Source organism: Loxodonta africana, chromosome 6, assembly GCF_030014295.1.
Source record: "Loxodonta africana isolate mLoxAfr1 chromosome 6, mLoxAfr1.hap2, whole genome shotgun sequence".
In the NCBI taxonomy this organism is placed as follows: domain Eukaryota; kingdom Metazoa; phylum Chordata; class Mammalia; order Proboscidea; family Elephantidae; genus Loxodonta; species Loxodonta africana.
The window spans coordinates 44,421,626-44,447,112 of NC_087347.1; the positions used below are offsets into that span (position 1 = coordinate 44,421,626).

General features: G+C 35.4%; 1 protein-coding gene across 1 annotated transcript in view; it reads left to right on the top strand.

Annotated features, from left to right (window-relative positions):
- The window catches only part of C2CD6 (C2 calcium dependent domain containing 6), a 139,945-nt gene that overhangs the window by 16,575 nt on the left and 97,883 nt on the right, over positions 1-25,487 (top strand). The window contains exons 2-8 of the mRNA XM_064287440.1: positions 1,867-1,953; positions 4,759-4,810; positions 7,221-7,366; positions 9,374-9,496; positions 18,306-18,350; positions 19,787-19,855; positions 23,875-23,954. Of these exons, the coding sequence (XP_064143510.1) occupies positions 1,867-1,953; positions 4,759-4,810; positions 7,221-7,366; positions 9,374-9,496; positions 18,306-18,350; positions 19,787-19,855; positions 23,875-23,954 (602 nt within the window). The remainder of the gene's footprint in view (positions 1-1,866; positions 1,954-4,758; positions 4,811-7,220; positions 7,367-9,373; positions 9,497-18,305; positions 18,351-19,786; positions 19,856-23,874; positions 23,955-25,487) is intronic.

Genomic DNA, 25,487 nt, shown 5'->3' on the forward strand with positions numbered 1-25,487 from the left:
TTGAATTTTGTACCTCAAAGTACGTGTTGGAATCCTAGCCCCTATACGTATGGATATAGTCCCATTTGGAAATAGGGTTTTCTTTGCTAAGTTAATGAGGCCATATCAGTATAGGACATATCCTAAACCTAATCACTTCTGAGTGATATAAAGAGAAGTATAGGGTTGCTATGAGTCGGAATCGACTCGACGGCACTGGGTTTTTTTGTTTTTTTATAGACACAGAGACAAGCAAGCATAAATAGGGGAAAGATAGATGCCACAGGGAGACTGCCAAGGAATGGGGGAAAGTTGGGGCTACAGAAGCTGAAGAAAGGATTTTCCCCCAAAGTGGACACAGTAAGAGCTTTCTTCCCCTAGAGCTGGTGTCCTGAATTTGGCCTTCTAACCTCCAAAAATGTGAGAAAATAAATTTCTGTTTCTTAAAGCTTCCCACTTTTTAGACACATGAGACTATGTGGGCAGCTCCTGTCTGGAGGGGAGACGAGAGGGCAGAGAGGGTCAGAAGCTGACCTAATGGACACGAAAATAGAGAGTGGAGGGAAGGAGTGTGGTGTCTCATTAGGGGGAGAGCAACTAGGAGTATATAGCAAGGTGTATATAAATTTTGTATGAGAGACTGACTTGATTTGTAAACTTTCACTTAAAGCACAATAAAAATTAAAAAGAAGAAAAGCTACCCACTTGTGATATATGTGTTGCGGTAGCACTAAGAAACTAAGACAGAATTGAATTCTCTTTCCTGGGACGATTTTGTCTATGCTTCCTTGTGTTCTCCGCTCCTTTCCTACTCTTCTCCACAGAGTCTCTTAAGGCTTCTTTTCCCTTGCTCTGTGTTCCCATAGGTTTGCGGTGGTGACAGGAGCTCCAGTGACAACTCTGTTGGAATTTGTTTTATATTTCTCCACTTACAGGAAATTTGAAGCTTGCGATATTCTCTCTCCTAGTAATACTAGAGGCATGGATCATGTTTTATTTGTACTCTTTATTGATTTTTTTTGAGGAGAAATTTGGATTCAAGTTGGCTCCCATACTAGGGCCAATTTGAACTCTCACCTTACAAACTTCTTTTTTTTAAATAATATTTTATTGTGGTTTAGGTGAAAGTTTACAGAGCAAATTAGGTTCCCCTTTAACAATTTTTATACAAATTGTTCCATAACATTGGTTACAATTTTTACAATGTGTCAGCATTCTCATTATTTCCATTCTGTTTGTTCTGTTTCCATTGGTCTAGCTTCCCTTCCCCTTCTTGCCTTCTCATCTTTGCTTTTGGGTAAATGTTGACTGTTTGGTCTCTTATAGTTAATTGTTTAATGGAGCACATTACTCACGGGTGACATTGTTTATTTTATAAGCCAATCTATTATTTGGCTGAAAGGTGAACTGCAGAAATAGCTTCAATTACAAGTTCGAAGGGTATCTTAGGGCAATAGTTTCGGGGGTTCCTCTAGTCTTTATGGGTTCAATAGGTCTGACTTTTTTTAAGAATTTGAGTTTTATTCTACATTTTTTCTCTCATTCTATCCGAAACTCTCCTTATAAATGTTTGAAGATATCCCACTATATGTTCAATCGCTTAACAATCTGAAGGACTCACTGTTTATACTATTATGCACTTTCCTTTTCTCTCATGATCTCTTTAATGATTTTGTGTTTAACCGTATATATTTTTTTGTTTTCTGTGCTAACTTGCTGATAAATTTATTGAGGGTAGGGATGACTTTTTAAGTCATATTACTATCCCACTGCCTAGAATAATACTTGATATTTACTAGATACTCATGAAATATTTGTTGAATTGAATTAACCTTTTTTCTAGTTAGGTACTTCTTCTTCTGAAGTCATAATTTATTTACATTGTAGATGCTGAGAAAAACTCTTAAAGAGCCTGAGAATAAAGAACTGGAAGTGGCACCTGAGATGCCAACTTTGGTGCCATTTGGGGATGTGGTAAGAATGATTAGCCCTCAAATAACTTGTACAATTTTTTTTTAATAGAAAAAGTAGTTGATGTTTATTATTTGGTAATCAAGAAGAATATACAGAAAATGGTCCTCTTAGTAATCATGAATTTTTCATTTTTATGAAAAATGGCATGTGATTGATAGTTCCTCACAATGTATAATTCAGTCATATCATTTCTCTGTGAATGGTTCTGAGGGATTATAAAAACATTCTAGTAATCACTGAAATTATGGAAAACATCTTGACTCATAGAAATAGTTTTCTGCACTAAGGGTTCCAAAACTCTAGTTATGTCAAAATCACCTGAAACACTTTTTAAAAATATTGATTTCTTGTGTTCCACCTAAGATCTGCTGAATTAGAATCTCTGGGTGTGGGGCCTGAAAATCAGTATTTTTACTGAGCTCTTCAAGTGATTGTATTCATTGTCAGATTTAGGAGCCTTTGAGCTACAGTTTGAAAATTGATTCCCATTCCTTCACCTCATCAAAATACAAATAAAAACAAACAAATAAACAGAAGCAGACATACTCATCACTCACTCACACACACACACATACACACACAGAGAGAGAGAGAGAGAGAAAGAGAGGTAGAACCTAATATCTAGGCTGAGAACCAGAAAAATCTGTTGTATTTTGGGTGCTTCAAAGTACTGGAGGTGAAGATGTATATGTGTTTAGAATTGTCAAATGTTGTGGCATTCTTCTATAGTTATTTTTATTTTCTGAATGCTATTAGAATAGGTGATGGGTATAAAATAAGTTTCTCTTATTCCCCTTTTCTATTTCTTATCATATATTAATCTGTTTTCTTGATTGTAAAATGCATGATAAATTTAACACCAGCCTTGGACAGGATGGGAAAAAGACTATATTATGTACAAATTTTTTGTTTTTACAAAATGACCATGGTGCACATTTATCTATATAATTATATAAAACTTTCTTCCCTATATTACAATCAAAAAGTATAAGCCTTCATTGTCTGAATCTAAACTTAGAAAAGATTCTTTGGAATCATTTTTGGCCATAAGCTATTATGTATGACATTATGTTAACATACTAATTTCTGTAACCTATACTTTTGAATATGATTGACTTCTTCATCTCTTTAGAACTGACATTTTGAAGAATATTCTTATTTCAACTACATTTCTTAACTTGATAGTTTTTGTTTTCCTTACTGGAATTACATATTGTTAGACCTTAACCAGGTTCACTTAAAAATCAGCTGGAAATTTTTGAAAAACAGATGTTTGGGATGTGATACATAGCATATCTGAGAGTGTTTGGTTGTGAAGGTGCTGACATGGTCATTGCTTTGGGCCACAGAGGGGACCATCTCAGAATCTGTGGCAACATTTGTTATCTGCAGTCTGTGAATGGCCATTATATTTTTCAGTGTTAAATCTTTTTCTATATTGAGTAGAAATCTATTCTCTCTTCCAAAATATGTGAATTTATTATTTAAAAGTATAAAGAGCTATTGAAATATAAGAAAGGTTATTTGCCCATGACTTCATGCTGAGATACTTCACAGGTGGGCCTATAATTAGTCAATATTTTATTTCAGAATGTTAATATATATAATTATGTAACACAAAGTTGTAGAAACAGATGGCATGGAAGCCATACTTGCCTGTTTTAGCCTCCTTATGTACAACTCAATTTTAAGAAATAAACAATGAATCATGGTATTGGCTACGGCAATACCATTTCAAAATCTTCTTTAGCTTAAGTAATATGCACTACCCTGTATGAACTTGAAAAATTAGAACCTTTCTTTTAACGTAACAATTAATACCTATAGTTTCCTTAGAAATAGACCACCATATTTTCATCTTCAGGATTTCATCATTCCGATACAGTGGTCTTTTAATTAAATATTGAATGCTAGCCTCCTTTTCTCATTTTCCACTAAGATTCTTTTAAAATAAATTCTCTAAAATTAGTTACATTATGTTTAAGAATACTATTGGACTATGTACTTTGTTTTACAATACTTAATATTGCTGCCATTTTTACTTTTCTTTTTTTGTGCAACCATCACCCTATTTATTTCCAAAACTTTTTCATCACCCCAAGCAGAAACTCTGTACCTGTTAACCAATAACGCTCCATTCCCATTCTCCCTTTTACTTTGTTTTTAAGACTAAGCATGGCTATGTATTTGGCTAATACTGCGTATTAAATATTAATTATTCCTGCATTCATTTTGTATTTGATTTTGTGATTTAACACAAGACACAATTTTCTTTAACATCTAGAAACACGTCTTACAAGAGAGAATAGATATTTCTTAGCCCCCTGGCGTGTTATAGTTCAATGAATGTTGAATGAATAAAGTGGTTTTAGGATGTTGGATAAAAGAGCTTATCTGAAACACTACATTTGATCAGTTCTCAAGTATTATAAAAACAATTTAAAGAGTGGCGGTCAAATTTAAGTTAATAATGGACCATTCTTTTGCTTTGTATTCTTGTTAATTTTAGGTTTGTTGTTGTTGTTAGGTGCCTTCGAGTCACTTCTGACTCATAAGTGACCCTATGTACAACAGAATTTTAGATTTACTTTGAACAAACCCTATCTATTTTTCTTCTTGTATTTCTGCTTTCTAATGTTTTCCATTAACTAGATATTTCTAATGAGAAAAAATATTTCTGATGAGAAAAAGGAACAAAAAAGTGGAATTTTACTTTTTAAAATACAGTTCTATATAGAATAAAATGGAAGATAAGTCAACTTTTTAGTACATTCACTACTTCTGTTTTTATTTTGATTGTTTTAGGTTGGCTGCCTGGCTATTCATATAAAGAACTGCAGATATTTTACGCCCAAGAGTATCCTTTCTTTTGATTTAAGAACCACAGTATGGTCATATAGCACTATTTTAGTTACCTGTGGGTTTGGGTTTTTTTTTTTTTTGGTTATTGCTATATTACAAACCACTCCAAAACTTATAGGCTTAAAACATCATCCATTTTACTATCAATCAAAATCTGTGCATTGACTGGGTGGTACTTCTGTTCCTTGTTATCACAGCTGGGACTAGAGTCATCTGATAGTTCAACTGGGTTGGAATATCTAAAATAGCATGTGTTTGGTACTTTGGCAGGGTGGCTGGAAGGCTGGACTCAGCTGGGATGCTGGAATTGTTGGACCTTTCTCTCTTTCCACGTAGTTCTAGGGATTTTCATTATTTTTTTTAGCGGGGGAACAGGGGGAGAGGTTAATTTTTATTAAAAAACTACACAAAATATTATTTATCTTGATTACTGAAGTTTTTGGCACCCCCTTAAATTTTACACCCTAGGTGTGTTTTTCTCTTACACCATCCTAGTCCTGGCCTTGGTTATTCCATTGCATTCTGTTGGTTAAAATGGTTACAGGGCAAGCCCAAATTCAAGGGCAGGGGAAATAAACTCCAGTTTTTGATGCAGGGAGTGAAAAAAGATTTTCTGCCATCCGTAATCCACCCCAATCACCAAATAAGTTAAAGGAATGATATATATCCTTTGGATGATAATGCTAATTTATTTGTAAGTAATAATTGTGCTTCCTTTAGACATTTTAAAAAAGATTTATTGTATATTGGTGCCTTTAAATAAACCGTTCATTAGATTTTTTATGGCATAAAACTAGTCTTATTATGGAGCTCTTTGGATGTTTTTCTTTTTCTGTATAAAGAGAATTATTAGAGAGAATCCTATGTAAAGAGGAATTATTGATGATAATTCTTTAAACCTGAGAACAAAATTGTTTTAATGCATGGAGTGCTAGGAGAAAATAACAATACAGACCAATATAGTATAAGTGAGGCATACAGTGAAATGAATTAGAGTAGTGTAGAGCACTTTCCTTTAAATTCTGTTGTCTTAAAATTAAAAATAAAATATTCTCAGGTGATATACTTTTAATTTTTTAAATTGCTACATAATTATGCTTAGAAAAAAAATTTCAACTATATCTTGCAAATATTAGTCACCTTAAAATTAATATATAGAGAATTTTTCAAAGGAATTATGGAAATGTGAGGATAAAAACATCGGAAATGAATGTAAAAACTCATGAAAATGTTTACACACAAAAAGAAACAATCTTTGATGGTTACAAGGGAGGGGAGTGGTGGGGATAGAAAAAGACTAAGTAGACAATAGGTAAGTGGTAACTTTGGTGAAGCCTAAGACAGTACACAATACTGGGGAAGCCAGCACAACTTGTACAAGGCAAGGTCATGGAAGCTTCAGAGATACATCCAAACTCCCTGAGGGACCGAATTGCTGGGCTGACGGTTGTGCAGACCATGGGCTTGGGGAACTACTAGCTCAGTTGGCATAAGATAGTTATAAAGAAAATGTTCTACATTCTACTTTGGTGAGTAGCGACTGGGGTCTTAAAAGCCTGTGAGCAGCCATCTAGGATACTCCACTGGTCTCATCCCTTTGGGAGCAAGGAAGAATGAAGAAAACCAAAGATATAAGGGAAATATTAGTCCCAAGGTCTAATGGACCACATCTACCACGGCCTCCACCAGACTGAATTCAGTACAACTAGATGGTACCTGGCTACCACCACTGACTGCTCTGACAGGGATCACAATAGAGGGTCCTGGTCAGAGCTGGTGAAAAATGTAGAACAAAATTCTAATTCAAAAAGGAAGACCAGACTTAGTGGCCTGACAGAGACTGGAGAAACCTTGAGAGTATGGCCCCCAACACCCCATCAGCTGAGTAATGAAGTCACTCCTGAGGTTTACCCTTCAGCCAAAGATGGCCCAGGCCCATAAGACAAAAAGAGACAGAAGGGACACACCAGCCCTGGGGCAAGGACTAGAAGGCAGAAGGGGACAGGAAAACTGGTAATAGGGAACCTGAGGTAGAGAAGGGAGAGTGATGACACCTCTTGGGGTGGTTAACTAATGTCATAAAACAAAATGTGTACTGTTTAATGAGAAACTAGTTTGTTCTGTGAACCTTCATCTAAAGTATAATAAAAATAATAATAATTAAAAAAATAGGAAGTGATCTAAGGAAGAATCACCTTCTTTTCCTACTTGGGCTTACCAGTGATGGGCAGAAGTACTGTTATAAAAGACTTTTTTCTGTTGTTTAATTGGCTTTACAGTTAGCTTCTATACCTACTTGATTGATTCTTAGGTTTTGGACTCACCTGTTTAGTGGATTAATTTTATAATGTGTTATTGCTCAATTTCAATAAAACTTGCTTCCTAAATATCATTCCATTTTCTAGTCATTTTAAAACCCTATTACACTAATTTGTTCATTCGCATCACTATCAACAATGTTGTGAAATGTACAAAAATGTATACCTTGTTATCCAAAGGCAATGAAAAAAACATAATTAAGTTTGATGAAGTGAAATATTTTTCTGTACAGGTAATGTTTGAAGTTCTCCTCTCTTACATAAGAACACATCTTCATATTTTCAAATATTCTACAGTAATTATCTCTGTTTTTAAGTGGGCAGGGAAAAAAAGCAGTGTCTTACAGTGTTCTATTTTTATACTATGGGTTATGTTGGTCTTTTTATAGAAATAGTTCACTGCAAAATGCATAATCTTGGTCGACTTCTTCCCTGAGATGTTACTATCTGTGGTTTTGAGTGTTTATCACGCATGTATTTTTTCTTTATCTTGCTCTTCCCCTCCCATCTACTCTCCTCCACCCTTTCTTTTTCATCTCTTTCCCCTTTCTTCCTCTCTTCTCCTGTGTTCCCCTTGCACAGACACACACACTTTCTGTCTCTCTATATATGTAATATATAAACACACATATATATGCACATAACTACAGTATATGTGCACATATACAAATATGCATATTATGGAAGAATTGCAGTGCATGTTTGGTTAATATTTCTGGTGTACAAAGGTTTTAATTACCAGTGTGATAATATATTTATTATTAAGGGAAAATTGAAAAAGTATTTTTTAGAGTAGCCAGACCTGGCAACTCTGGTGGTGTAGTGGTTAAGTGCTTTGGCTGCTAACCAGAAGGTCAGCAGTTCAAATCTACCAGGTACTCCTTGGAAACTCAATGGGCAGTTCTACTCTGTCCTATAGGGTCACTATGATTCGGAATCAACTTGACGGCAGCAGGTTTTTTTGTTTTTTAAGCCAAATCTAGATAGGTGAGTGCTGTAAATGGAAATTTGAAATTACTGCTGTGATCTCATTTTCCTAGGAAAATTATTAAAATTTTAGCTCTGTGATGAAAATTTCAGCTCTAAGGAACATTTACGTTTGCTTCTAAGTCCTCTGAGGCCACTACCAGTGTGAGAATACTTCAAACTAAATCCTAGGCTCAAGACTTTTTATACCATCCAGTGAATGTGAATTTAGGCTGTAATTCCACATAAACTGGTTTTTGTTTATATCTTCTCAGAGCCTTTTTCCCCCTCATTCTGCTCAGCAGTGCAAGCCTTCCTTGCAGCCTTCTATGAATGAGTTGGGAGAAGGGTTTCTCCATTCATTGAGTCCATAGCCCTCTGGGTTCTTTGCTTTATGGGAGGACGTTTGGAGGACATGTCTTTGCCTTGTCATTTCTCTGCTTTCAAGGCCTTGAAAGCTGCGGTTTCAGGTCACCTGCTTGGGAAATGCCCACAGGTCAAGAGCAACTTTGGGGTCTAGTTTACCTCTCTGTGTTTCTGCCAGTGCTTGGAGTTTTACATGATTACACTTTACCAGTTCATGAATTTTTTTGTGTGTTTAAGAAGATATTTTAAATATTTGATATTTCTAGTTTTCAAACAGCCAGATTGGTTCTAACGATCTAAATGCGAAATCGCTGAAAAACAGCCAGCACTCTCAACTCCTCTGCTGGCACACAAGTTGACACTTGAATTCCTTTTTTTCTCATTTCACAGGGGAAGAGAGTCACAAGCATAACAATTGTGGAGAGAGACACCATAGAAAGGCACCTAGAATCTTGGGGTGAAAGGCATAAATTTTTATCTAATTAGCAAAAGAGTGTACAGATTTTTAAAGTTCACAGAATAATGGTATTGTACTACTGAGCTTAAAGTTGAGAGAGTTTTGAGCTGAGGTTAAAAAAACAGAGACTGAAAAAAATATTGGATGCTTAACCTTTGGTAGTAAATAGTTTCACTAGAGAGATGAGGGTGAACTTTTGTACAGAGTTAAAAAGAGAATGTAGGCAATGGGTGTTTCAAAAAGACTGTAACAGTCTTTTTGACATTAGATGGACATTGTTGGCATTAGGATATATGTGACTCTGAGACTGTGAAATTAGAAGGCTAGTAATATACAAAAACTACTCATTAGGTATGCATACCATATAATAAAGTTTATGGACATATTTACTCATATCTGAAATTCAGATTGCAAATTTAATGCTTTTTTTAATACACATTTTGATATTGAGGTTCCCAGACGTCCAGATGATGCACGGAATAATATTTACTTGGAACTAATGGAATATGAAGATACAGAAAAATATCCTGTTTTTTTAGGGAGTGTTCAGGTACACCTTTATGAAGTAATTCAGGTAAGTATCAAAACCATTTTCTCACTTGGTATCACATTTTCCAGTTGATATTCATTGTTGTAATTTATGTGTACCTGATGGACTTCTTTTATTTATTATGTAAGTTCAGACTCATGTGCTTAACAAACAAACCTCCCTGTAGCTATTAAAAAAAAAAAAAGACAGCGTTAGTTTGGAACTCTATACTATTTTTATAAGTTTATTTTCCAGAAAAGCGGTGATATGACCTAAAAGGCAAAGCATGTTTTATTATAAAATGTTTTCGGAAACCTTTTAAACCATGACTTTAGCTGTAAGCTCTGTCTCTTAGGTGGCAGCTCAGATTTAAGTTCAGTTCTTTTGCCCTTAGCTGGGCTGCTTGTTGTCTGCTTGTGCATGAGGTGTTTGGGATTAGCCAACTACTCCTTTCTCGTTTTCTCCTTTCCAGGAGTCCCCCTCACTATCTAGTAGTTAGTTGCCCTGGTCTCAGAGGAAGAGAACTATTTGATTAGTGAACAAGTATTAGCAATTTAAAAGATTTTCAGAAATATTTGTTAAGACATACATCAAAGAAGCTCTCAAAGACTAAAGACGTTATATAACAAAAAACATGGCAGCTGGATTGCAGGGGCACGTACTAGGCAATTTCAGGGTAGTTAGAACATCAGAAAGTTGACTGAAACATTCTGAAAAAAAGAAGAATCGATGAGTCCTTGGTGATTTTCAAAAAACAAAAAAAAAGCATGAAAAGAAAAAAGTTTTTTAAATAGTTTTTTTTTAAAACAGAAGAATGTAGAAGGAATGATAAAATTACAAATTTACCATTTTGCAACTCTTTATAATGATGATTGATTCAGTCAAGAATTAGCAATAGTACTAAATTCACTAGGTAAAAGTTTACTGGAGAAAGATATTTGCCTGGTGCCATAGTAACTGCCTACAGATTGAGTATTGCAAAGGGGGAAATGTGCCTTTCAGTAGAGAGATCTGTAGTCACTACTTTAACCAAGTGCTCGAACATAGCATACCTAATTGTGGGCAGCTTATTATTATTTTTTTTTTAACACCATGTACTGCCTGTGCAGTACAATATGAAGTACACATCACCTATAAATTATTCTCATAAAAAATGTTTAACCTGAATCTAATCAAGCCGAGCCAGACCTAAATTATAGTTTACAGGTATTTAGGGGATAGGAATAAAGTTAAACAATACCATGAGGATATGATAAGATAAATACAGAATGTGAGACATACAAGGTTAGATTCTTTAAAACATTAAATTTTAAAAAACAAAGATGAAGAAACTTTTCTAGATTAAAAGAGAGTAAAAAGATACAACAACTTTGATTGGATCTAGGTTTGAAAAAGACGGTTATAAAAGACATTCTTGGGACAATTGGGAAAATTTGCGTATGTACTGAATATTAGTTAAAATTCTAGAATTATTGTTAATTTTCTTAAGTCTGAGACTGCTACTGTGGTTATATAGGATACACTTATTCTTATAGTATGCAAGGTGAAGTTTTAATATTTAGTGTCATGATGTCTATAGTTTACTTGCAAATAGTTCAGCAAACACGCACACACGTATATAGTTTGCTGAACTATTCATATAGTTGTATATATATACAATATACACACAGAAACGAAGTAAATATGACAAAATGTTAAGCAGCTTTAACAATTGTTAGACAAATGTTTGAATTTTGTTGATGGAGACCTGGATGTTTATACTACAGTTCTATGTACAAACTTACCAGTATTTATTTTTATGGGATCATATATTTTTTTAATGTGCTAATTCTGTTTTAAAATGTAAGTATAAATTTTTTAGATAAAAAATCACTCACCATCCAACAATTCTAGTATTGCATTTCTTTTCACAGAATTTCCTTCCAATTCTTTTTTATAAACATAAGAAAGAATAGAAAAGCTCAGCAAGGAAATACACAATATTAAAGAACCAAATGTAAATTATAAAACTGAAAAATACATGATCTGAAATTAAAGAATTCACTGCATGGACTTAACAGCAAAATTGAGATGTCAGAGGAAAAACTGTCCTTTTCCTCTTGATTTCTTTAAAATGTATGTGACTGTTTAAAGCAAAAATTATAATCTTTTGGAGTTTATAATGTATATAAACATGCACGTGACAAGTTCAGCATAAAGAATGGGGGGAGGTGACGTTTAAAGGACTTAACTTACATTCTCCTTGAAGCTGTACAATATTAACTCAATGCCGTTGAAGTTCCTATGCTGAAGCCTGATCCCATCCCACTAATTCCTGTCCTTCTCCTCCAAAAAATATAACAACTTTCCTCAACTTTGTATGTATTATTCCTTTGCTTTCTTCCATAGTTTTACTACTTATACAGTTTTTATCAGAAATTAACATGTTATTTAATTTTGCATGTTTTTAACTTCATAAAAATAGTATCACTTTTATGTTTCTAAACATATTGTTTCTAAGATTAATAATTTAATTTCATTAGCTAGAGTTCTTTCACAATGATGTGCTATTCTTTGTGGGAGTATACATCAATTTCTTTATCCATAAATTTGTTGATGGAAATTTGGATTGTTTCCAGGTTTTTTTTTTTACTGTTATGAATGTTACTACAGTGAATTTTCTTGAACATGTCTTCCAAAGCATACCCACAACAGAGTCTCTAGGTTATGAAATTGCTAGATCATAGGTAAAGTGACAATATAATTTTCTGAGCAAACAGAATCATCAGGGAAAATATCCACACAATACAAAGCAAGTAAATGAAGGAGGAATCAACTTCAATCATTTGTCATCAAGTCGACACCAATTCATGGCGACCCCATGTGTGTCACGGTAGAACTGTGCTCCCTTGAGTTTTCAGTGGCTGATTTTTTTTCAGAAGTAGATCACCAGAACTTTCTTGAGATGCCTCTGGGTGAACTTGAACTTTCACCCAACCTTTCAGTTAGCATCTGAGCATTAACCATTCACACCATCCAGGGACTCTAAAGGAGGAATAAACAAACAAACAAAAACCAAACCTGTTGCTGTCGAGTCAATTCCGACTCATAGTGATTCTAAAGGACAGAATAGACCTGCCCCCATAGAGTTTCCAAGGGATGCCTGACAGATTTGAACTGCTGACCTTTTGGTTAGTAGCCGTAGCTCTTAACCACTACACCACCAGGGTTTCCAAAGGAGCAGCAGAAGAACAAAAAAAATATGAAACATATAGACACAGAAATTTCAATAGCAGATGTAAATCCAGATTTTTCAGTAATAACATTAAATGTGAATGGGTTCAACAATGTAATTGAAATGGAGAGACTGGCAGACTGGATATAAAACATGATCTAACTATATGCTGTCTACAGGAGAATACTTTAGAATAAAAGGTAAAAATAGCTTGAAATTGAAAGTAAAAAAATGGAAAAAGAATGTACAAACAACAACCACAAAAGTGACTTTATTAATATTGGACAAAATATACCTTAAAACAAAATATTTATTAGTGATAAAGAGGGATATCATATAATGATAAAAGTGTCAACCCATCAGAAAATTATAACAATTATACATATATATGCACCAAAATACTTTAGACAAAAAACTGACAGAAATGAAGGGAGAAATAGATAATTCAGTAATAATAGTTGGAGACTTCAACACCCCACTTTCAATAACAGATAAAACAGCTAGATGGAAGATGAACAAGGAAATAGAAGACTTGAACAACATTACAAACCAACTAGACCTAATAGATATTTATAGACTACTCCACCCGGTAAGAACAGCATACACATTCTTCTGAAGTGCACATGGAATATTCTCCAAGATAGTCCATATGGTTGGCCATAAAACAGATCTCAATAGTTAAAAAAAAATAATACGAAGTGTGTTCCTGACCATAATAGAATGAAATTAGAAATCTGTAATGAGGAAGAATTTGGGAAACTCACAAATGTGTGGAAGTAGAACAGCATTCTCCTAAATAACACAGGGGTCAAAGAGGAACTCAAAAGGAAAATCGGAAAATACTCTGAGATGAATGAAAACGGAGATTTAACATACAAAAACTTCTGGGATACAACTAAAGCTGTATAGAGGAAAGTTTATAGCAATAAATGTCTACATTAAGCAAGACGAAAAATCTCAAATCAGTAATCTAACCTTCAGCCTGAAGACACTGGAGAAAGAAGAAAAAACTATACCTAAAGCAGGCAGAAGGAAGGAATTAATAAAGATTAGATGGTGATTAATGACATAGAGAATGGAAAAATAGAGAAAATCATTAAAACCAAAAACTGGCTCTTTGAAAAGATCAATGAAATTGACAAACCTCTAGCTAGTTTGACCAAGAAAAAGATTCAAATTACTAGAACCAGAAATGAAAGAGGAAACATTACTACCAACCTTACAGAAATAAAAATTACAGTGAAACCTGTGAGAGCCGGAGCATGATCTTGTTTTTCCGGGGTCCCACAAGTTTTCCACCTTTGACAAGGTGCAATCTTACAATTTTTCTATTGCTTGTTTTAGTGGAAAATATGTCAGTTTTCCTCCTCTGACAGGTGTCCACCTTACACAGATTCTAGCTTTTGCAGGTTTTACTGTGTAAAGAAATTCTATGAACAATTGTACACTAACGAATGGACGAATTTCTGGAAAGACATAAACTGACTCAAGAAGAAATAGACAATTTAAACAGACTTATAACAAGTAAGGAAACCCTGGTGGTGTAGTAGTTAAGAGTTGTGGCTGTACCAAAACGTCGGAAGTTCGAATCCACCAGGCACTCTTTGGAAACCCTATGGGGCAGTTCTACTCTGTCCTATAGGGTTGCTATGAGTTGGAATTGACTTGATGGCAATGAGTTTATAACAAGTAGAGACTGAATCAGTAATCAAAAACTACCTACAAAGAAAATCCCCCGCCCAGTTGGCCTCACTATTAGATTCTACCAAACATTCGAAGAAGAATTAATACCAATTCTTTACAAACTTTCCAAAAAGAAGAAGGAACACTTCTCATATCATTCTATGAGGCTAATATTATCCCAATACTAAAACCAGACAAAGACATCACAAGAAATGAAAACTGCAGATCAATATCTCTTGTGAATATGGATGCAAAAATTCTCCACAAAATGCTGACAAGCCAAGGCTAGCAACATATAAAAAGAATTATGCAGTATTTTGTTGTTGTTGTTCTTGTTGTCGTTGAATTATACACTATTACCAAGCAGCATTTTTCCCAGGGATGTAAGGTTGGTTTAACATCTATAATCAACTAACATAATACATCATGTCAGTAGAGAAAAAAATCTCATGATCATCTCAATAAATGCAGGAAAAGCATTTGAGAAAATCCAACATTCTTTCATGATAAAAACACTCGACAAACTAGTATTACAAGGGAACTTCCTCAACCTCAAAAAGAACGTCCATGAAAAACCCGCAGCTAAATAACATCATACGAAATGGTGAAAGAATGAATATTTTCCCCCTAAGATCAGGAAGACAAGGATGTCTACCCTCACCACTTTTATTCATTTTAGCCAGGGTAATTAGGTGAGAAAAAGAAATGAAAAGCTTCCAGATTGGAAAAGAAGAAGTAGAGCTATATTTGCAGATAATATAATCCTTTATATAGAAACACTTAAAGAACCTACTAAAAAACTATTAGAACAAATAAATGAGTTCAGCAAGGCTGCAGAATACAAGATCAATATAAAAAATCAATCACATTTTTATACACTTGCAATGACGAATCTGAACACAAAATTCAGAATACAACTCCATTGCACAATAACATCAAAAACAAATGCTTAGGAATAAATTTTACAAAAGAATCACACAGTTTATATTCTGAAAACTGACAAACCATTTGTTGAAAGAAATTAAAGCAGAAGTAAATAAATGGACAAACATCTTTTGTTCGTGGATCAGAAGACTTAATATTGTTAAGATGGCAGTACTACCCAGACTGATCTACACGATTCCGTGTAATCCATACCAGAATCCTAGCTGACTTATTTGTACAAATTGACAAGCTGATTCTAAAATTCACATGGAATTGCAAGAGACCCAGAATAACCAAAACTACCCTGCAAAAGAAGAATAAAGTAGGAGGACTCACACTTCCTAATTTCAAAACTTACTACAAAGCAATGATAATCAAGATGGTGTGGTACTGGCACAAAGATAGACATATAGATCAATGAACTGGAACTGAGAGTTCAGAAATTAACCCATATGTATATTGTCAACTGTTTTTTAAAAAAGATATTTCATTGTGTTTTAGGTAAAGTTTACACAACAAATTAGATTCCCATTTAATGATTTTTATAAAAATTGTTCCATGATATTTGTTACAATTTTCACAATGTGTGGGTATTCTCATTATTTCCATTCTGTTTGTTCTGTTTCCATTGGTCTCCTTTCCCTTCCCCTCCTTGCCTTCTCATCTTTGCTTTTGGGTAAATGTTGACCATTTGATCTCATATAATTGATTGTGTAAGGGAGCATATTACTCATGGATAATGTTGTTTATTTTATAAGCCAGTCTAAGTTGTCCCACAAGACTATGACTCTAAGCCTTTTAATCCAGTAAACCAATCCCGTAAGTTGTTTGGCTATGTCTAGGAAGCCTCCATAACTGTGCCCCCTATGTGCTTTATTATATGTATATAGGTATATATGCAGCACACACAAACATGTATATACATATTCCTACAGATACACCTATCATGCACTTGCATGTACTCTCATATATGCATACATATCTATGTAACCACACACGTTTTTTGATTATTACTATTTTGCAATGTTGGTATATGTTATAACATTTACCGAAGTTGTCCTTTGTGTGTGTGTGTGTGTGTGTGTGTACTTCTAAGTGCCTTCATTTACCTTGGTTAAGTTGTGCAGCCTTCAGCCATATTTGGTATTGCCTTTCCCATCACCCAAAATAACAAGTGTCTACTATCTTTTACTATCTAGAAGGAGCCCTGATGGCATAGTGGTTAAGAGCTTAGCTGCTAACCAATAGATCGGCAGTTTGAATCCACCAGGCGCTCCTTGGAAACCGTATGGGGCAGTTCTGCTCTGTCCTATAGGGTCCCTATAAGTTGGAATCAACTCGACAGCAGCAGTTTACTATCTAGAAAGTGATTCCCCCTCCTTCCTCTCATCCCTGGTAACCATCAAAGAATGTTGCTTTTCGTGTGTATACCTATCCTCAACTTTTTGTGCTAGTGAGACCATACAATATTTGTCCTTTCGTGATTCACTTATTTCATTCAGTTTAATGTCCTCTAGATTAATGGTATAAGATGTTTTGTGGACTCCTCATTATTCCTTATAGTTGCATACTATTCCATTGTATGCATGTACCACAATTTTTTTATCCATTCCTCTGCTGATGGGCACTCAGGTTGTTTCCATCTCTTTGCTGTTGTAAATAATGCTGCAATGAAAATAGGTGTGCATATGTCTATTTGTGTCACTGCTTTTATATCTCTTGGATACATGCCTAGGAGTGGGATTGCTGGAATTCTACTCCTAGGTATATACTCAAGAGAAATGAAAACATATGTCCACACACAAACTTGTACATGAATGGTTATAACAGCATTATTCATAGTAGCCAAAAGGTGGAAACGACCCAAATGTACATCAACACATGAGCTGATAAACAAAATATGGTATAGCCATACAATGGAATATTATGCAGCCATAAATAAGAATGAGGTACTGATGCATGCCACAAAATGAATGAACCTTGAATACATTACCCAGAAAAACCCAGTGCCATCGAGAATACATTGTACTAAATAAAAGAAACTAGTGCAAAAGACTACATCTGATAAAATTTTATTCATATGAGAACCCAGAATAGGGAAATCTATGTAGAGCTAGGAAACCCTGGTGGAGTAGTGGTTAAGAGCTACAGCTGCTAACCAAAAGGTTGGCAGTTCGAATCCACCAGGCGCTCCTTGGAAACCATATGGGGCAATTCTACTCTGTCCCATAGGGTTGCTATGCGTCAGAATCAACTCCATGGCAATGGTTTGGTTTGGTTATGGGTATGTAAAGATTAGCAATTGCTTAGAGCTGGGGAGGTGGAATGTGGAGACGATGGGGCAACAGCTAACTGACACTGGATTTCTTCTTAAGGCCATGAAAATGCTCTACAATTGACTGTACTGATTGTTTCGCATATTTTTGAGTATCCTTACCATGAATTGTACACTTTAAACAAGTGAATTGAATGGTAGTGAATTGTATCTCAATAAAACCGTTAAGCATTTTAAAAAGATGGTAAAGTAGCTTGTTAACTGTGGAATTGGGATTGCATGATCTGTAGCAGAAAATGCTAGGAAGAAAGGGAACAAACAATGAGATGTTAGGTTAGGTGAGAGGACTTATAGGACAGCAGAGATGACAAGAGATGGTGACTAAGGGTACCAAAGCTTTACTTGGTTCATAACAGTCCCTGATAGATGAGAGAGACGGTTATGTCAGGAGTCAGCTGATTGTGTAGATTCATGTTTAAGTAACCGCTCAAGAGGAGTGTGGACGTGGCTGTTCCTGTAAGACTGCCAAAATGGGGAACTATGATTAGCAGGAAGCTTTTTGCCTAAAACATAAATGTAAATATTAATGTTTATTTCTGTACCTGAAATTTTAATTTTTTTCTGAACATTCATTATGTTTGTGTTTCAGCTATTAGATTCATATGTGCATTAAAAAATCATTACCTGATTTGTGCTATGATATGGCTTAAAAAATGATTCTATATTTAAGAATTTTATAATTTATTGCTTTTTTCTAGAAAGGATGCTTTACTGAAGAATTTCAAATTTTGAATAAAAACACGGTAAGAACTTTACTGAAACTTACAGTTCCGTGCACATGTAATATTTTCTTAATGTTTCATATAACTTTAATGTTTGTAGCCTATATCTTAAATTAATGTGAATATATTAAATAAAGAGTGCAATATTTACTCACAAAATCTTAATACACACCCTTTTTAAAAAGCTGCTATCTTACTGCTAAATGCTGAAAAAGAAAATTAGAAATCATTGGATGAGGAAGTAAAATGCCTCTAGCTATGTCTTTGCACAGCCTCAGGAGCCTCACTTACTGAATTGAAGAAGTATTATTTTTCTTCTTGGGGGAGTTTCTAAAGAGTTATTTATAGTTCTTATTCTAATTTCTTTTTAAGAATTTAAAAATTATTGTCGTTGTTAGCTGCCGTCCGGTAGTTCCAACTCATGGCAACCCTATAGGACAGAGTAGAACTGCCCCACAGGGTTTCCAAGGTTGTAATGTTCACAGAAGCAGACTGCCATGTCTTACTCTTGCAGAGCAGCTGGTAGGTTTGAACCACTGACCTCTCGGTTAGCAGCCGAGCTCTTAACCACTGTACCACCAGGACTCTTTTAAAAATAATTAGCTTAATTAACTGATCATCTACTATTCAGAGAGGCTTCAGGGACCAATAGACAAAACAGGGGGAAGGAGCATAAAAAGCAATGATGGACGTTTGAGGTCATTACCTCTGACACCCTCCTTCATTTCACATATGAGGAACCTGGGGGTCAGAGAGGTAAAATCACTCGTATAAATCAAATTTTTATCTTAAAATGGAAATGGAGATGGAAGAAATGTGAATAAATACTTAAAAAATATGTGTACATGTGTATGTACATATGTATATATATACATACATATATATGGATATATGAAGGAAGTACAGCCAGAATGATCCTTAGAAGCGAGAATGGCGAGACTTCATCTCATGTACTTTGGACATGTTATCAGGAGGGACCAGTGTCTGAAGAAGGATGCCACACTTGGTAAAGTAGAGGGTCAACGAAAGAGAGGAAGACCCTCAACGAAACGGACTGACACAGTGGCTGCAACAATGGGCTCAAACAGCAACGATTGTGAGGATGGTGCAGGACCTGGCAGCGTTTTCTTCTGTTATACGTAGGGTCACTGTGAGTCGGAATTGACTTGATGGCACCTAACAACAACAATAAAATATGAATACAATATATATTTCAGCATAATCATATTAATAACTGTAGGTTGATATTTTCTGTATTTTAATCACATACTTAACTTTAACAACATTTTTTAACATTCCCACAACTCAATATATTCTGTAGGAGTTTTTTGTGCAAATGCCTTATCTTTCAGGAAATTCATGCTTTGGCTTATCTAATTTGTAAATTTGTTAAATATCACTTCTTCATTAAAATGTCATTCTATTTAAACATAAAGGTAAACTTGCCTCATGTTTAGTTTGTCTGCAGGGTACAGGTAGAATTTATGTTCTCCTATGGAAACTTTGGTTTTGGATTTTCACATCAGGTTAGTTCACCTCTTTTTAAAAATTATTTTATTATAGCTCTTTAGTCACATCATCTACCTTTTAGCCTCTATCCTTTCCAGTGTAGTAAACTTTTTAAGATATATATTTTAAGAATGCTATTTTTCTTCAGACCAAAGAAAAATGAGACTTTACTATTATTTGCTTATACATTTTAAAATAATGATCTTGTATTCAAAATGTCTTTACTATAAAACTTGCTTTTGTATGTGTTTCTGTATGTGTGTTTATACACACACAGATATTTATGTAATCGGCAAAATCTAAGAATTCAGGAAGTGGATGTGGATTTTTACATCTAAAAATATTAAAGATTGAATCACTGATATTATTCAGATTGTATTTTATACCCTGACCACATATGCTCCTTTCCCCCACAGTAATTTTAACATCAGATATTATTTGAACCCTTCTTGATTCATCAAGAGAGTAATATACCTGAAGAACATATATTCCTAACTTTCGCCTGCCTCTTTAAATTCATTACCATATATCCATGTTGCAGTAAAACATTTTATATACTAACCTTTATCCATTTCTTTGATTATCTCCTTGGGCTAGATTCCTAGAAGGCAACTTATGGTCCAAAACAATGACCTTTTGAAGGAATTGTTCTAGAAAAATTGTATCAGTATACATTCTCACCAAGTGTTTGAAAGAACTCTTGATATCCCTGGATATTTCCACAGCTTTGGAGTATTTAAAAATTCAGCCCCATTGCTGTTATAGGAAAAGATCCCTATACTTGGCATACAATCTTCTTTTTAATCTCAAGTTTTTTTGTCTTTCTCGTTTTGAGTGATTTTAAATTAGAAGTTGGAAGCAGGTCCGTCAGTCTTACTAGTCTGCACCATGTTAATGAAGAATTCTCTGCAACATGGTTTTTCAAATTTTGCCTGTGGTATATCATAATTTCTAATACATTTTGAGCCAGAATTAAGTAATACTCAAATGAAAGATACCAGGCACAAACTTTTTTTTTCTACTCTTCGATTTTACTTCCTCCTATTTTCTTTCTTTTTTATTATGAGTTAGGCTTTATAAACAAACAAAAAAAACCAAACCCATTGCTATCGAGTTGATTCTGACTCATAGTGACGCTAAAGGACAGAGAAGAACTGCTGCATAGGTTTTCCAAGGAGTGCCTGTTGGACTCAGACTGCTGACCTTTTGGTTAACAGCCATAGCTCTTAACCACTATGCCCGCCAGGGCTTCCTAAAAGACCCCTAATTGTTTAGTCTTTTCTATGATACTCCTACTTAAACACTAACTTCAGAGATGGGTTTTGTATCTTAATATGACATGCAACTGTAGTCATTCTTAGGGAGATGTACTGCTTTTCAGATAAAACAGGGCAAGTATTGTTTTATGTAGGTGGTGTTATTGTGCCTTGGAGTGGATTCTGACTTATACCGAAGGACAGGGTAGAACTGTCCCATAGGGTTGTTTCCTAGGCTGTAATCTTTATGGGTGCAGATCACCAGGTCTCTTCTCCAGGGAGCCACTGGTGGGTTCGAACAGCAGACCTTTCAGTTAGCAGCAAGTGCTTAACCATTGCACCACCAGGGCTCCTTTTTAGGTAGTTAAAAAAAAAACCAAACCCGTTGCCATTAGTTGATTCCAACTCATAGCGACCATATGTCTGCTAAAACGAGGAACAAAAGTATCATATGAAAAAGGATGGGATATATAATATATGTTAGATTTTTTTTATTGTACTTGAGGTGAAAGTTTACAGAACAAACTAGTTTCTCATTAAACAGTTAGTGCACATATTTTTTTTTATGACATTGGTTAACAACCCCATGACATCTCAACACTCTCCGCTCTCAACCTTGGGTTCCCTATTACCAGCTTTCCTGTTCCCTCCTGCCTGCTAGTCCTAGTCCTTGCCACTGGACTGGCGTGCCCCTTTAGTCTAGTTTTGTTTTATGGGCCTGTCCCATCTTTGGCTGAAGGGTGAACCTCAGGAGTGACTTCATTACTGAGCTGAAAGGGTGTCCAGGCCTTACTCTCAGGGTTTCTCCAGTCTCTGTCAGGCCAGCAAGCCTGCTCTTTCTTTTTGAGTTAGAATGTTGTTCTACATTTTTCTCCAGCTCTGTCCAGAACCCTCTATTGTGATCCCTGTCAGAGCAATCAGTGGTGGTAGCCAGGTACCATCTAGTTGTACTGGACTCAGTCTGGTGGAGGCCATGGTAAATGTGGTCCATTAGTCCTTTGGACTAATCTTTCCCTTGTACCTTCAGTTTTCTTCATTCTTCCTTGCTCCCGAAGGGGTGAGACCAGTGGTGTACCCTAGATGGCTGCTCACAGGCTTTTAAGACCCCAGTCGCTACTCACCAAAGTAGAATGTAGAGTATTTTCTTTATAAACTATGTTATGCCAATTAAGCTAGATGTTCCCTGAGACCATGATCCCCACAGCCCTCAGCCTGGCAATTGGTCCCTCAGGTTGTTTGGATGTGTCTATGGAGCTTCCATGACCTTACCTTGTAGAAGTTGTGCCGGCTTCCCCAGTATTATGTACTGTCTTACCCTTCATCAAAGTTACTACTTCTCTATTGTCTAGTCTTTTTCCATCCCCACCCCTCACCTCCCTCGTAACCATCAAAGATTGTTTCTTTTTGTGTGTAAACCTTTTCATGAATTTTTACAGTAATGGTCTCATACAATATTTGTCCTTTTGTGATTGACTTATTTCACTCAGCATAATGTCCTCCAGATTCATCCATGTTATGAGATGGTTCACAGATTCATCTTTGTTCTTCATCGTTGCATAATACTTCATTGTGTGTATGTGCCACACAGTTTGATTATCCATTCATCTGTTGAGCATCTAAGTTGTTTCCATCGTTTTGCTATTGTGATAAATGTTCAATTTTTAAAAAGTTTAATGTGTGTGAAATTTTCAGGTCTTAAACACCAGTGATATAGACCCCTACTTGCCCATCATTATACTGTAAAAAGAGCATGGCTTTGGGAGCATATAGAGTTTCATTCAAATCCTGGCTCTCAGGCCTCTTAAGCAACCTTAAACAAGTTACTAATTTTTTGTATCATCTGTAAAATGGGCGCAATTATCTACATCTTAGGATTGTTAGGAGGATTAAATAAGATGAAAGGTATAAAATGCTTGGCAAATATTAAGTTCTCAATAAATGATAAATGTTAGTTCTTTTTAAAAATACTTTATTGTGTTTTGGGTGAAAGTTTACACAGCAGATTGGTTACATTTTTCACAGTGTGTCAGCAATCTCATTATTTCCATTCTGGTTGTTCTGTTTTCATTAATCTAGTACAGTACAGTATTTATGGGTGATATTATTTATTTTGTGAGTGAATTTGTCATTTGGTTGAAAGGTCACCTCTGGGGGTGGTTTGAGTTCCAAGTTTAAAGGGAATCCCAGGGTGATAGTCTCAGGGGTTCCTCTAGTCTCTACTGGTCAGTAAGTCTGACCTTTTTTTATTTAGGAATTTGGATTTTGTTCTACATTTTTCTGCAGTCTACCTGGGTGCATCTATTGTGTCCCTGGTCAGAACGGTCAGTAGTGGTTCTTCTGGTTTCAAGTTAGAAGAGGCCATGGTTTGTGTGGGCTATTAGTCCTGTGGGCTAGTTTCATTTTTGAGTCTTTGGTTTCCTTCATTCTCTTTTGTTCTGGATGAGCAGAGACCAATAGTTATATAGTTCTTTCTTATTTTCATTTATATTCTTCTTATCTGTATCATTTTTGGCCCATTCCATTGTCCTGGGGAATAGTAGCGTTAGGTTGAACTGTAATTGTAACTGGAAACCCTGGTGGCGTAGTGGTTAAGTCTCAGCTGTTAACCAAAAGGTCAGCAGTTCAAATCTACCAGGCTGTCTTGGAAACCTGATGGGGCAGTTCTACACTGTCTTATAGGGTCGCTATGAGGTAGAATTGACTCGATGGCAATGGGTTTGGTTTTTGGTTTTGGTAATTGTAACTAAATATTGTTAAAATATGTTTGTCTTTCTCTTCAGTTAAAACCTCTTCAGAAGATTATCGAGCCATCCATGTTTATGAATATTGCACCACCTCCAGAAAGAACAGACCCTGTGTCGTAAGTGTTTTAAACGAGTGTCTTATTAACAAGATCAGAGCATGTGGCAATTAAAAAATTTAGTACATTTGATGGAGCATTTTGATTGTCTTATGATAGCCTTCAGGACATGACCAGGATGGGCTAGGATCCCAGTGTAAACAGAGCAGTGAATTGTTCTAATTGTTCTGCTTAATAAAAAAAAAAAGTTGCCGTAGACTTGACTCCCACTCATTGCAACTGCATGTGTGTCAGGGTAGAACTGTGCTCCACAGGGTTTTCAATGGCTGATTTTTCTACAGTATATTTTTTATATTGCCAGGCCTTTCTTCCAAGGTACCTCTGGGTAGACTCAAACCTCCAACCTTTGGGTTAGCAGCCAAGTGCGTTAACGTTTTGTACCACCCAGGGACTCTGTTATGCTTAATAAGGTGGGAGAAATTTTGAGTTTCTGGGATTAGCCCTGGAGAGACAAGGTGAAAGGTGAGGAGATCTGGAGATGAGAAAGCAAAGAGAGAGGGTGCCAACTTCATGGCAGAAGGAGGGAAAGGATGGGTAACCTGAAGGGGAAAGTTGGCCAATGAGAGAATCTTAAGATCTAATAGTTATCAGTTTTCTGCTCTGCAGTATAGCAATGTACTCCTATTGCCACACCACTCCAAATGTTACTTCCAAATCTTCAGCAAAACACATCTATGGCAAAAAAAATACCGTTAGCAAACCCAAAATAACTGAAAATAGAATATGCCAACCGATCTTGGTATTTCAGTAAAGGTTGATTGGTGTCCTAGTGGTGTAGTGATTAAGAACTTAGTTGCTAACCAAAAGGTTGGCAGTTCAAATTCACCAGCTGCTCCTTGGAAACCCTACGGGGCAGTTCTACTCTGTCTTATAGGGTCACTATGAGCTGGAATCGACTTGATAGCAATGGGTTTGGTTTGGTTTTCAGGTTGATTAAAGAAAAGGAGCAACTGAGAAAGAGATTTACTCTATAGTGTTATCAAAGAATAAGAAATGGGGAAATTTTTAAATGCAATTAAGAGAGTAGGTATTGGATGGAGGATTATATTCTAAAGTGCTTATTACCCTATACCCTCACCAAACTGGGTGTTATTAAAAATAAACTTTGTCCATTTGATATTGGTAACTTGTTGAAATAGCAAAATAGAAGAAATAGTTAAACAGAAGTTTTTTTTTTTTAATGTAATTGACCATTATTTCCTCATCCATCCATTGATTCAATAAGCATTTATTGAATGTCTACTATACCTCCCCCCCACCACTCCGAGGCATTGAAAATACAAAGATAAATGATACTTGGCCCCTGTCCTCAGGTAACTCATGGCTTAATGTGAAGGTAACATGTTAAAAAAAACCAAAAAAAGTCATAATACAATGGGATAAAAGCCCTTATAGAGGTAAACACATTAACTTGAAACACAGCCAAGGATCTTTTTATTATTATTATTATTGTGCTTTAAGTGACAGTTTACAAATCAAGTCAGTCTATCATAAGAAAATTTATATACACCTTGCTATATACTCCTAGTTGCT